Genomic DNA, 15,224 nt, shown 5'->3' on the forward strand with positions numbered 1-15,224 from the left:
GATTTTTTCAATATATATATATTTCGTATTCAAAATATAATAATAAACATTACACATGATGCTAGCTCATATTGTGGCAGTCAGCATTGACTGGCACTTACAGTGGTACTGTGTAATAAACTAGTTAATTAAACGTCTAACGTCCAGTAAAAGCAGATGCGAGATCTGAGCTAGGTAACATACATTTAACAAAAGTCGTAATTTTTTAGTACATTATGAAAATAGACGAGTTTGGTCGTGATAAATATAAAAGTACTTCTCAATAGCGCATTTTCTTTCGTTTCATGAACTACTAGATGTAATATAGTTTCGGTCATTCACGTAAGTTGAATAATGCTAATTGTAAGCTGCTAAATGATCGATTCATTGTTGTGAAGAATAAATCTATGATATCGTATGGTCCAATTAGTAATGGTCGGTGTCTTATCTTGATCAAGATAACGAAACGAATATGTAAGTAAAAAGTTGAGTGACTGGTTGAATATTGCATCTGCTTATAACTAGACGTTAGCCTCAGAGTTTCTTACATCTTAGGCGTACAATATTATAATACATAGTCATTTAGTTACATAATTATATCCAAAGTAATAAGGTAGGCAAGCAGAAGCCCACACGATTTTCAAAAGCCCCAAAAAATGAATTATTATACATAACTATACAGTGGCAAGAAAAAACAACACTCAAATCGTCTTACTTACTAGAATTATGTAATCATCACAGTGATAAACGAAAATATATATATATGTATGTATGTATATATTTATATATACTTTTTGTTTAGGTTTATTCTCAATTAATAATTAGTTAATCAGTTTTCAAGGAGCGTCTTTCAGTGGCACTTCATACACTTTTCAACACTTTGTTCTTCACTGATTCCTGATACATGTATATTTGTTTGCTTCATTTTATTTCATTTATTTAAATTTCTTACCTTATATATCTTAAAATTATCCATCCCAGTTGGGCACAAATTATTTTACATTATGCTCGTCCTCCGATATTCTCAGTTTCATGTATACAGTCACAATTATTATGGAATATAATACCGTCAAATCGACGATTGGTTCATTTTACAAAAGCATAGAGGTATACACATAATATTTTCGAGTAATCCCATGTTTCAAAAAATCACAATGGTAATGACAAATTACAACTTCGTAGGATAAGGTCACGAAAATTTCATTTTTTAACAATCGGAACTGCTTGGGCACCGATTTAGGGAGGCATTTACAGATACATTCAATACCTACATTTATTGAAATTTGAGTTGGTCACCCACTTAAAACATTCAATTGTGATTTCAACGCATTGTAATTATTGATGACTGATAATTATGAACTAAGAATTTCGGAATCCAGAGCATCAATAGAAAAATGTACAGTTCATATTAAAAAAGTAGTTTAGATTTAGTTTAACATCAACATTTTTGGCTGCGCTGCTTGGATTTATACAATAAATGCCACAGAATTATTGAATATCATATAATTGCACTCTGCTATCTTTTTATTTGTTCGCATGATAATTGTATGTAGCATATAGCTCGATGATATCGTCTGATCGCAGATTTATATTTCAATATTCACCATTATGCGAAATTATTAGGTAGCTATTAGTTTCAAAAAAGAACTGATTGTGTCTCAATTCGAAGAGGAATAGTTAGATGTTGAATATTTGATTTTAGGACATAGAAATTAACATAATGTCACAGGTTACAGAAAGTGCAACGATATCGATATGAATAGACATATTATCGATACAATAGTTGTATATTCAATAATTTCGTGATCAAATTCTAAAGCAGCGTATTTTATAAGTACAGTACACTCCTCGAAATTCGTATAAACAGCACATGTCAAAAGTGCAACATTGTCAATAAGGCCATTTGGCTCAGTTGGCAATGTTAGAAATTTAGTTTTTCAAGAATATCTTGAAAAAAGAAACATTTCACTGAAACTGCGCGCACCAATCCACGTATCTAGTTGCCAAGTACCAGAGGGCAGCATATACTTCTTTTAAAATATTTTTAATAACAGTCTTTATACAATTTTTATTAAATTATTATATCTAGCTAAAGAATAAAAACTGTTTTTTCGTTTGTCATTTATATAATCAGTAACTAATTTAATAGTTTAAACCTTAAATTCATATATCAATTTTCACTCGCGAATTAACCAGATAAAATATTGATTACTTATACCCTGATCATATTTACAGCGGCTTGGCGATCGAATATACACCAACAATTTTTCATTTATTTATTATTATTAGTATGTTTTTCATATGCCCAACGTATTTTAGGCTAGTAAAAATTAGTTGCCGTATTTTCTCTCTTTTTTTTTGTTTCGTATAAGATTTACAGGTTATTTGAAATATTCAATTTCTATTTATCATTTAAACGAAAGTAGTGTGTAAATATTTATTTAAATTTTGCAATTGCAAACATTGTTTTACGGGAACTGGTTTCAGACAAGCAGATGCCATGCCTATGTTACTGCCTCACATTAATACTTCGAATAATCTTCAATAGATCGACTGTGAATTATTATACCACGACAGGTTTTCCGGTGTCACAAAACACCGAACTTGTATCATGTATGATAAACACAATGTTCAATTAGCTTGTTGGTCTTAGGACCGCTTTAGTTGTTTTACAATTTATTATTATCTGTTCAGAAGTTGATTACGTAATATTTAGTTGTAAAAAGAAGGATTATTTAGGATCACCGCACATCATCTTGAGAGCAAAGTACATAGCAAAGCAGCGCCTGCTGACAACACCAACGATACTCTCGATAACGATGACGAAGAAGCTGTACTGGATGCTGCTTTGGTCAAATCTTCACAGACACCTGTTTTGAATAGAAGTAAGTATATTATCAACAGGTGTAATACATTATTAAAAAAATTCAACTCAACATTTAGACCCAGTAGGCCCACTTTATGTTTTTGTTATTTGTTACATTTATGTTAATAAATATGACACAAATCATTATAATTTCAATATTTATATTGTCATATGAACACTGAATTAGTACTTTACTTTTTTTTTCACTTAGTAATAGATTAAAAAATGGTTAAATCAACCCAAAAATTTGAGTGAACCTGCTGGTACATTTTTTCTAACCGTATATCTACCCGTAGGTGAATCGAATCAAAGAAACAATACCTTGACTGGTCAGACGGTAAGTCCATTGCTCGGCTAAGCTTCTTTGGCAAGTATGAGAGCGTGCGGAGAGCCGAAACTCTTGTTCGTGATGATCTCCACTGCTGCCGCCTCGTCCCGTCATTTTTGATGGAACGTCACTCGTTTGCATTGAGAAACAGTATGTTTGGCCTTGTCCCGACGTTAGCTTACTGTTTCTAAGCGACGCGATAGTGTACCATGTTCCATTTTCTTCCCAACTGCCGTGACACAGGAACGCTGTGCGGAGGTGAGTAAAAACATACATTTACATACATCTGTTCCAACAGAATGTAAAATATAGAATGGGGGACATAGACTTTTACATTTTCCCCTATCGATAGCAGTGCCAGGCTGTCGAGAGTTTAACGAAAGTTTTGGTTTGAATGTCAAGAAAATTTTTGGAATATTTCAGAGGCTTGGGATGTTCTAGCATTGGTTTAATACACTGTCGAAACAAACGTTTCTCACCATCTTTTTCTGTTTCGCAAGAGTTGTCAATGCTCATTTCATTCTGACTAGTAGAACTGCAGCCGATTTCAACGGCTCCATTTTTACACTCGTCTTCTTCGCCCTCATCTTGCCAAGTCCGTCTTTCAGCAGTTCGCATGGGTTTCATTGAACGACGTTGTCGTCGCGATGGCGATGGCAGCATTTCTGACAACCCATAATCAATTATGGTGTATCTACCCGGGTGAGGACATTTTCTTTGATGAAGCATTGATGCTGAAACAAAAGAGGAAAGCATGTATACATATCTCTCTATTTACCTAAAAGCTTGTTGATTCTATAGAATGGCGTGACAAGTTTGTCCCGATAATAACTATAAAAGAGACTAATCCTCATGTAGAGATAAAGACAAAGGGTCCATTATTATGAAATATGCAAGGGCTGCGTCGAGTGATGGTATATTTTAATAAAAAAAAATACTCACTAACTAGCGTTGTATAAGGCATTGTCGAAGGATCCCAAGACTCGCAGGCTTCTTCTGGCATGATTGCTTTGTGATCTAAAAAGAAAGTATAGTCATGTTGATATTATAGACAAAGTAAGTGATAGGAAGACGATGGTGAATATTTCTGTGGTTTTTATTACATATAAATACTGTTGCGTACAACAGTAGTACCTGATTGCTGAATTTCAATTATATGACCGTCCCTCTTATGAAACATCATGCAAACGTATCCGCTGTCACTGTAAAATAAAACACAAAGACTAATAAAACCGTTAGGTTATCTAAAATAAACATAGAATCAAACTCTTTCCTCGAACTGTTATTCTCATCGTTCTAAAGCACATCTCTAATCTCCAAGAATTTGTTGTACGTACCAATGAATGGTGCGAATCGACGAACAATGGTACAAATTTACAATCGAGACTAGGAGGAGATACTGAAAATTAACACTTAGCGTGATGCCTTCTTGATTGCTAACGCTATGAGAATTTTTTTTTTTTAATTAAGCTTAGTGGAAGGTGCTACGTCATTTTTGCCTACCATCCGCTTGATATGTGAGCAACCAGCTTCACGGTGTATCCTTGCATATTGTCATTGGGATATAATTTCTGCAAGTTATGACAGACTATTTTTTCCTCGTGAAAACTGTCGTCGTTGTTGTCCTGCGCTCTTACTTTCAACGTTGCATTTCTAGCTGTGAAGTGATAAGTCTTTGATCCGTTCAGCGAGTGCCAATCGTGATGCTGCGTCACCCACGACGGATACGTACATCTATTGTGCCCCTTATCCACTGTAGAAGTAAAAAAAATATGAAAATCCTCACCACGTAAGAAGAGGTATCTTATATTGCATTAGCTTTGATATTCTACAACGATCTTAAGAATTGCGGATAATAAATTGAAGAGTTTTATCAATTAAGAGAGTCATAAGTCGCGCTTTCAAAGTGTTTCTGTAATTTATTGTGAAAGTATTCGTGGATTAATTGCAATAACGGATGAGTTATGGTTATATCAATGGAGCCATACATGCGTGTAATCACTCTGCACTACATTATTGTTTATTCGTTAATCGCTCATTCCGATATATGATAACCATGTGGACTTTGTTCACCTTTGGTCAGTTTTATGGTCCGCGCTCCTTCAGCGACGGACGTCAATCCGTTACAAGTTGCATCCTCGGATTGAGCTAGGTCGTAAACCACTTTTCCTTGGTGATGCGGAGTTTTTTCGTAGAGGAAGCATCTGAAACGTGTTAATAATGAAAATTCAGGCTTTCCATTGAATGGATGTATCAGTTGACGAGTGAATTCACTAATTGATATGCAAATTTTGCCATTTAATAACAATTATGCGTAATACGGTTAGCAAAAAATTTTTTATCGCCTTTGACAGCAATGAAATGAAATGCTACGGAATAAATATATTTAGAAGAAAAGGAGACACGGCATTCTGACTCGCTGGAATACAGGCTAAAATTGCCGTGTTATAACAGCAGACGAATCCGATCGATGGGATGATAAAATTAATTATAGAGTGGGAAAGAACATTATTATTAATCACCTGAACATATCCTCGTTAGACGCAATAATACTCCGTCCGACGCTTTTCACCGTGCCAACCAAATATTTATTCCTACCATCCTTCCAAGTCGCCAAACACTGCAGCTCCTCCGCTAGAAATGTAAGATAAAAATAATGAAGAAACGTTCCTACATTTTGAACTTGATTATATTAGCATATGTTCGAATGTATAATGCATGGGAAAATTCTTGTGTAAAAACGATGGGAAATATACGTATACATCCGGCACTAAAAATCCCATACATCGAGAGCCACTGTGCCATAAAAGTCCGGTAATTCAATTACTTTTATAATCCGTTTAATGGCTTCGATCCATCGATGCGTCCGTACTTTTGCCCGTCCGTCCATCCGGATATTCCGGTCTGTCTGTACGTCGGTAGCTCACCTTCGCTCGATGTTTCATCAAGCCGCGATCCGCGACTTGCAATCCGCAGAAGCCCCGCCGCTACCCTCGCGCACGCTTTGAACCATCGACTATTTTTCTCTTCAGCTTGACCGAACCGCCGCGATTATAGGCCGTCACATATTCGTTAACCGCACGTTTCCCAAATAACAACTTTTCACATTTTTTCCTTCACGGGGCGAGCATCAATTTTCGACTATTGAAGTCTTGAATTCCATCCAGCCGAATAAATTTTTTGCTCGAGTAACTGTTATCGTTACACATTTTTCAGAAGGTGCAGAATATTCGCATGAAATTTTATCCCTTTTGAAAAATCATTTGCGTTAGAGGCTTCAACTTTTTTTTTTAGCAAACTACCTTTCTCCGAGATCTTTGGCGTCATTTTTTATCCGAAGTATGCAACAATAGTAAGAAAAAATTAACTGGTAAAAATCCAACAATATATTTAAAAGAAAAATCTTGCCTTTTAGGATTAACCAAAAACTTTCCTCTATTCGCGCGATGGATGCTGGATTGTCAAATAGTTGTAATCAATTGGCGATGATCGATAACTGGATCCTCGTTACGGAAAACCTTAAACTTTGTTAATTTCGCTGACAAATTTTACTAGTGAAGAAACCTCGAAATTTCTCATGAAATATTTATAAAGCGACTGAATATTTATTATCTCCATTTGTCGAAGCTATAACCGATCATTATACCGCCGGTTCCCTTAAAGATTCAAACGAGAAGAAAAGGTTAACCAGCAGCTGTTCGATCCCGCGGGACATTGTTACAGATGAGGGTTTTCGTTGATTGAGAATATCCGTTATCCCTTCAAGTTCTGTAGAGCGGGGTACAAATTGCGGCTAGCTAACAACTCGCAACTGGAGAGAGTGAGTGTACACAGATCGATGCGGTTGTGCCGGAAGTAGACAGGTGGCCATTACAATTAATAATCTTTGGCGTCGCACGTTTACCATGATGAATGGGTTTGCGACAGAGACACGCAGGCTTTATCGACTTATCTGCGTGAGCAGGCAGAGCCCTATAATCGAAAAAATTGCTCCCCTCTTGTCGCGCCTCGAGTAAATTTCCGCTAGCGAGGTGAATATTCTGGAGCCGTTAAAAAACATCATGAGTAACCGTGAAAATAAAGAATACGTATGAGTCCGTGGTCAGCGAAAGCGCGAACCTTTCGAATCGCGGTGATCCGAATCACCGGACTCGAAATGCACCCTCGGCCGTAAGGAAACGCATAAAGACACGCAGCGTATCAATATTTACGGCTAAAACTGCGATATCTCGGCAGATTTTATACTCGGTCTGCCGTAAAGCATGTTTTTCTCAAAACATCCCGTGTACGAGTCCTGATGAAAATCTGACGAAACTATTTCTCGTATCTACTTCAACTCGCGATAAGGAAAATCCAGAAAACAAGTCATGCGTGGTTGTGCTGATTAGTCAACCACGGGAATGCACTCTATTAAAATCCGTTAACGTTACAATTTCATTTCACTGAAAACAAAGCCAAGGCATCTGCTCGTAAATCGATGATAGGTACATAAAAAGTCGCGTGAGGCGATCGGCCCATTTTCAGAAAATTGCTCACCAGAAAAAGTAATAGTTATTGTTTCTGGAATACAGAAAATAAAACTTGCAATGTTTCAGTGACCATCTTCCACGTGGATCCATATCGCAGCTTAGATTTATGTACGTATAATAATAAAAATAATCTCAAATACAAAATGACGTTAACGCGATATTTGCAATTTTGCTATTTTAACGATTCGTGGAAATTTAAGGTCGATGAATCTCTAGAATGTCAAAATAATTAAAATAACCACTTTGGCCAGTTTTATGTTCCATGAAAATGTATAAAAAGATAATATTATAACTTGATTACAATTAGAAGAAAAGACAATCACTTACAAAGGCGATTGTTTCGAATAATAATTGTCTCTTCCGATCCGCACGATTATAAGGATAGTTTTCTACAATCGTTCGAATTTCTCATTTGTGTAAAAAAAAAATTGAAATTAAAATCGTAGTTTTATATTACCTAATTAGAAATAACATCAAGTTTTCCTTCTTCTTTTTTTTAAATATTACATTCAGATTCTCCGTCCAACAATGTGCTATGCACTGTGTATCAGTGTAGCTGTTTCCAAATGTGAAGTATAAAAGTTAGAATGAATCGTTTTACAGGCTGTTCATTTTTACGTCATCAAAATCGTCATCATTTTCGCCTCCTTGAAATAAACGTAAAAGTTTGTCGTAAACGTTTAACCCTGATAAAAATATTTCCCCGCAATTTAGAGACTTGGGGATTCGAAGGCCTCACCAGCTGTGCGGAAACGTTATCGAAGAACATTAGGTACAGCACTACTATACACCTGTGATATGCGGGATATAATAATTGCGGTTAGTATGGGAAAACGCGTCTCTGTCACGAGATTTTTAGATGGTGGCGCGTTGTTCGCGGTCGTTCGTAAAAAAAAGTCGTTTCTCGTTGATCGTTGTCGTTGGTTAGCTACATCACTGCCGGATATTACCCTGCATATACCGACGGATATCGAGGCTTACCTACCCTTGGACCACATAATCCGGGTGCGTCATAGACAGGCAACTATAACATCCCGCAGATCCGTATACCCCGCACACTCACACCGCGAAGAACTCAAGTTTTATTAAACGTGGATGGCTTCCGACAAACACGACGTTATCCGCGGACCAGGGTTAGGGATATCCGCACATACATCGGGTCGTCCGCCTCGCGACGTTTCTCGGTGTTCGGAAGGCCCCGTCACAATGGAACGGTGTTTGTACGAAACTTGATTTTAAGACCGTTTCATTTTTATCGACCCCTCACAAGTTTTATCTCGGCGTCAAGGGGGCGTAAGAAAGCGTACTTCGGGCACCCAGGTTTCGCCGAAGTATCGTTAAAGCGGCCGCGGCCAGCTCGGCAAAGTGGAATCTCGCCGGTTATATCCTTGCCCGTATAGCGTCCTCTTATAGCGCAATACCCACAAGCCACCACCACCTCGCTCCGAATAACCTAACGTAACTGAAATCGTCTCCACGGCATGTATACTCACTGCTACTTTCCGTCCTCTCGACATCCGGACACGCCTGATACTTCAACAACAGTTTACTCTCGTCCGTACAACTTTCCGCGTGGCTTACTGGATTCGTACACTCCCCGAGTCCTCGGCTGTACGAAAACTTGAATGGCGCCCCCGTGAAAGGGCAGGCGATCGGCCTCGAATCCAGTCGGAACATCGAGATCAGGCTCTCGTCCGACGATATCGAGTTGCACATCTCCTCCAGAGGTGCCAGAGACCTGCACCATAATTCTGCAACAAAAGAAGATACAATTACTTTTCAACGAACATCATTTTACATGTTTTACTCACAGTCAGATATTATACCGTGGTGATAAAAGTTGCGATCACCGCTGGAAACGTTTGTCATCACGTTTCAGGCAACAAATACACTCCACGCATTTAGAATTACAGCAACTATCACATCGCTATCCGCTTCTATTTACGTAGAAAAATCCTGACTTCCTCTCAAAGTACATTTCCCGATTGAAAAGAATAGTTAACAATTTGTGTCGCACGACGCAATAAACCCTGCAGTCTGTACGTGTATGTATTACGATCAGCGGCGCAGGGTGTAAACTTATGGGGTTTACGGGGGTGATAGGTGTGCGCAATACTCGTAATTGCCCAAGCGGGGTTTTGAAACCGAGGGTAGAAAATGCGACAATGATTTGACTATAAATTTGATACACCGCCCAAGTATTCCTGCACCATTATGTTATACGATTTTTTCACAAGCCCGGTCGAAACTTTTATCACCATAAATTGTCCAGATCTGCTGCTACACGGCTATATTTACACAGAGAATGATATTCGGTCGCAATTCTGTCTGGTAGTTCCAAAGGCGCTGATCGAGTAACACGTAGCTGATTGTGTAACCGGATACGATAGGATAAAAACTCTTGTAGATCATCTACTGTGTAGACTCGGACATTGCGGTGATAATGCCAGTGAATTACAAGGTGTAAAATACTGCTGTGCAGGTAGCGTTGATTGCAGAGGAACAGACGTAATTATCATCAGCGAATGACTGCGTCGTTGACTCGCCATCAAAGACTAGAGGCGAAGGGGATGGCGACGCGATCGAGCCGAAGATTATCTTGTTTACCGCCAGCTCTGAGAGGTTTTCGGGGTATGCGTCACGCCTTCGCCCTTTTGATAATTTATGCATTTCGGGATAATCTTTCTGTAAAAGATAGGAGCTGGCTGCTGCTTCAGTCCCGGCAGAAGAACACCGCCCCCTGCCTTGCGCCCCACGCAGGCAAGTTGGTGCGCGGTGAATGGGAGGCGGTGGGAGACGAGAGGCGGAGAGGCGGAAGGACGACGGAGGACGGAAGATCGTTATAAGAGCAGCATGCCCCAACTGGGTTACGGGGAAGCTTAGCGCTAATAAGAAATTAGTAAAACAAAGACACGACCCTAACAACCGCCATTTTGTACCCTTTATCTTCCCGTGCCATCCCCAGCGCTCGCCATTCTTTTCCAAGATGAATAACTCTGCCGCCAGTGTCTCGCTCCGCCTTGTCCGACGAAGCTGGCAAAGGCTTATCTCTCTTATACTCCTAGGAACCGAAAGATGTTTTTCAGTTTCGAAATACCTCAAATCCCCCCTTCCGCGGAAGAGTAATCCGGCAACGAGGATCCCGTGAGACTTTGTATGCACGCCCGAGGGATTGAGCCGCCTAATTTGAAGATGAGCGATGTCTGGAAAGCAGTTACAGTACGAATCACTTCATGATCATACTCAGTGCTGAATGTTTCACTATGGAAATCGCAGCTTTCGACTATGTCAAATTCAGTCAGGAGCTTCTTGCTCGTTTCCTAAAATGGCGAGGCAACAATAGGCAGTACCTATTAGACCAGGATACTTGCATAGATCTTTTTTTACCGAACATTCCAAAGGCGTCTTTCAACCTCAACACTAAGCTGAGAATAATTTAAAAAATGTTTCGGAGACATTATGAAAATTTGGCAATGCTACACATACCGTAACGATAATCAACCAATCGGATAAACTGAATTGATTGTTCTTTTCACCGCAGCACAAATAATGGTATATCTCAAAGGCATACGCAAAGCTTTCTGTATCAGCAACTGATTGTAGCAAAAGAAGAATCTGAGCAAACAACGGTGGTGAAAATCTGCCATTGTTTCTGTTTGAAGCTGCGGCTATGATTACTTGGCTGGCGGATGGTATCCGAGTAAAGTGAGTGCATGAGGAGGGGGTGGAGGTTCGAAGCTCGGGGTCCTTTGAAATGTAAATGCTAATTGAAACGCAAAAGTTTGCGACCTATATCGGCTGCCAACTCGACTGTTCTAACTTGCGCCAGTCATCCGAGATGCACAGCGCCGCAGCCATTTCCTACAAATCTTTTTCTTTTCTCTTGCATAATGTCTTCCACCTGTAGGTGTACCGCCTTCATCTTCCACCGCTATTTCTCCGGTTATAACGTAACGGAAGAATAACGGTAGCTTTGCCTCGGGACAGAGTGTACCTAAATCGTGCACGCTCAGTTCAGCTAGCTTTTTAGCTAGGGGTGGTAATGTGGAAGGCACTAACACGAAATTCAACTGTGATCGAATCCTTCGTACTCTCGACACGGCGTCCTTCGGGCAAAGCTAAGTAAATACAGGTACAACTTATATAATACGTATTGAACCCTTCAAGTCGAACTTGGCCAGTAATACCGGTTCGTCCGAAACTTCGTGCGACTGTGGATTTTGTGCACCGGTTCTGGTAGCAGCCGAAGTTCTACACCTATTCGCGCGTCTTTCAGGGAAAATGCCGGCCGAGAATTTAATAAACGGGGAAAAGTGGTTGCAATTAACGAGAATTGAGGCGAGGCGGATGAGGAGGTTCTCTGGATATCCGCTACCCACTCATGCACCGAATTCACGTTCGGTGAATACTAAAGCTTCCTGACCATCCGCGTATGCTTTGCATGTTTGCAACTCTGACATAACCGGGACCGGGTAGATGGAACCTCTGACCCCGGTAAGGTATAGTTCAAAACGGAAAATTCGGACGGAATAAATGAAAAGCGCAATTGTTTCGCGTTCTTACAGCTCATATTTGGGCCGACTATAATGCGTATAAAAAATGTACGAAATTTTACATACAAAAAATCGGAGAAGTGAAAGATTTTACTTATTTTTTATTCTCTCATAGTCATTAATGCTTTCAAGCGAGGCAAGACTGGACTCAACGTATTTCTTTCGTGAAATTACGTCAATATGGGGTCTGAATGAATCGATTTCAACGTCTTCCAAATATGGATTGGAAAAATTCAAATGTGTTTTCTTTTTTCCAGCAAAACACTTTTCCTCTCAGAGACGGTTCGAACAACCGATTCTAAACTAATTCGGCTCTGGGAATCGCAAAAAAGATATTGAGAGCATTGTCGGACCAATAGATGAGAAAATACGAAGAAAATACGGAAGAATTTCACGCTTTTTGACCGTAACTTTTGATCCATACGTCGGTTATCTGCGTAGCTATTCAGCTTTTACATTACCGATAACCAGCGTTGCTGTCATTGTAAGATAAGAACACTCGATATTTCCACCGTCTGTAGCAGCATCGGCATTTCGAATGGCAATAAGTGCAAGGTGGCAGCTCTCAATGACGTATTAAATCAGATATTTGTAATAGTTTTTATTGATATTCAGTAATACGAAGAATGAGCATTAAAGTAAGATTAACTATGCTTGCCAGGCATTCCTGAACGTTGTTGAGTAAAATGAGAAGAACTTCATCTCCTCTTAAATGGAAAACATCGTGGACGAGGTGAAGTGCTGCTGCGGTTAAGGTGAAGCAGTCTCGGGAAATCGTCAATTTTATTATCTTCGCGAATTTTTAATATGGTGTAAAATTTTCTATAGCAAAGTTTTATTTCGAGCGAATATCGCGTGAATACGTGAGAGGCGCGGGAGAGGAAGTTAAGTTATGCACGGCAGGGAGTTTGGCTGGCGTTGCCATCCAGCGCCACCCCGGGAGGCAAGAAATTATGCCCAAGTGCATAAATTATCAAAAGATCCCTACGCCTAGCATAAATCCTGGAGCCGCGGCAGACCACGCGGCTGCCATGCCATGCCCTTGTTGGATCAATTGGCGATGCCTAAATAAATTTAGGAGCCCCAGGGGTCTCGACTAATCATTCGGGATTAGGACCCGCTAATGAGAAGACAAAGGCTTTATTCCATCGCTAAATTCGATACGGGCTTACGTCGCCTCTATTACAGCGTCAACGAGTAGATACGTGTACACGTTGTAATTCAGGCCGCCTTTTCGAACACCAGATAATGACTCAAGTCGCCGAATGTATAACCAGCATGAATCAGAGATTGTAGACTTGATTTATAATTCCCACGGCTCTTCGTCGCGACTAGTGTACATAATACCTACGGCCTTTTTGCGAAGATGTCAAACGCTACCGGCGATTTGACGAGTCGTGAATTGTTTGTTAAACATTTGTCATCGCCAAAGACCGCCGTTGAAGCAGCGTTGTCGCGACGCCTCGGGTATCAGCTGAATTGCATTCCCCGTGGAATTCCTTCTGTTTTCGTACCCTATTATATACATCTATACCAGACTTCGGCAGACTCCGCTTCGGGGCAAAGTCCACAGGACTCGAATTCTTAATATTATATCTTGTCTATGTCTACCCGAGACATATATTTAATAAAACGTGCCAGTATTCCGTCAGGGCTCGGTGCTTCTTTCAGTCGGCAGAAATTCTGTAAACGACATCAGCTCGTTTACTATAATCAGTGTTGTAAGTTAATTGACGATGATCCGTCGATGATAAAAATCAGACTTTTGGTACGGAGGCTCGTGAGGGGCGTATACTTTGAAGCCTGACGGCTACTCACGATCCAACAAGCATCGCGGCATATTTAGGTATATCGGGCCTTTGGTAACAGCGCTGATTTCACGCTTTTTCCCCTACATCCTTCAACCCTCGAGGACTTTGGCGGTGAATCCGATTATAAACGATGGCAGAGTGCCCGGAAGATGGAGTGGGAAGGGTAATCCCAGTCCTTGGAAAGAATAAAACCGTGGCCGTCACTGCAGTTTTGAGAGTACGTGCGTGAAAATTATCAGCGAATACGAATAACGAATAAGCATGAAAATTTTCTCATCACTCGAGCTTTACAAAAGTGGGAAAATAATAATAAATTACTCGCAATACAAGGGTATCAAACAATCCCAGGAAATGTGTTATCAATATTATTATTACACTCGGTATGCATGTATGGTACACGTAACGTAAGCCCGGGAAAACGCGAGAATGAAACTCAGTTTTGCCGAGTAAGGTAGGGTAAAAGGCCCCACAGGCGTGAAATAATAATGAATATACGTGTTATTTGAGTATGGAAGATCGATGACAAAGACCAGGCAGCCCGAACGGGGGGCATGAGAGGGGGCGGCTTTGACGCAGGGACGCAAGAGGCAAGTAATCAAATATTCCGTTTCACAGGCACGCGAGTTCGTAGTATTCGTTTTATAAACGTAATTATCACGATTTCACGAGCTTGTATTCACATCACACGTGAATAGCTGCTTGTATTGTAGTGCCTATACATATAGTTTTGGGCAAACAGAAAACTGTGTCAAAATCGTTCATTTCCATCAGCGATCATATGTATATTCTTGACACATCGTGAACTGATTTTCATGACAGATCAATCGTGCGGATTCTTGCAGAAGCAGAAAATCTGTTCAACCACTACATCGGTAAAATATGATGAGCACAATGATGTGCGTAATGAGATTGCACGTATAACAATTAATTTTTCATCAGTCGATGCAACGAACAGCGGGACTGTAAATTTAAAAGAATATTCTCGACGCTATTATTCAATTTCGTATATAGGTTATTTTACGCCGCACAATCCCTTGGCCAAAAAAATGTATCGAAATGATTTTCGTGGCAATTGAAATGCTATCTGCAACCGTGAAAAAAAAAGAAATGTTTTGTTTTTTTTTGTTTTTTTTTCAAAATTCATCCTAACCAGCGTAT

At 39.8% G+C, this 15,224-nt stretch overlaps 1 protein-coding gene across 4 annotated transcripts in view; it reads right to left on the reverse strand.

The window, feature by feature from the left end:
- LOC124303534 (uncharacterized) overlaps window positions 1-15,224 on the reverse strand; it is a 171,775-nt gene continuing 156,551 nt past the window's right edge. For all 4 annotated transcript variants that reach the window (XM_046760830.1, XM_046760829.1, XM_046760831.1 and 1 more), the window contains 9 exons: window positions 9,196-9,453; window positions 5,696-5,807; window positions 5,247-5,377; window positions 4,677-4,926; window positions 4,308-4,375; window positions 4,116-4,190; window positions 3,653-3,907; window positions 3,167-3,421; window positions 1-2,849 (listed from right to left, as the gene is read on the reverse strand). In XM_046760830.1, coding sequence (XP_046616786.1) covers window positions 2,731-2,849; window positions 3,167-3,421; window positions 3,653-3,907; window positions 4,116-4,190; window positions 4,308-4,375; window positions 4,677-4,926; window positions 5,247-5,377; window positions 5,696-5,807; window positions 9,196-9,453 — 1,523 coding nt within the window. In that variant the 3' untranslated portion in view covers window positions 1-2,730. The remainder of the gene's footprint in view (window positions 2,850-3,166; window positions 3,422-3,652; window positions 3,908-4,115; window positions 4,191-4,307; window positions 4,376-4,676; window positions 4,927-5,246; window positions 5,378-5,695; window positions 5,808-9,195; window positions 9,454-15,224) is intronic.

This window comes from Neodiprion virginianus, chromosome 4, assembly GCF_021901495.1.
Source record: "Neodiprion virginianus isolate iyNeoVirg1 chromosome 4, iyNeoVirg1.1, whole genome shotgun sequence".
In the NCBI taxonomy this organism is placed as follows: domain Eukaryota; kingdom Metazoa; phylum Arthropoda; class Insecta; order Hymenoptera; family Diprionidae; genus Neodiprion; species Neodiprion virginianus.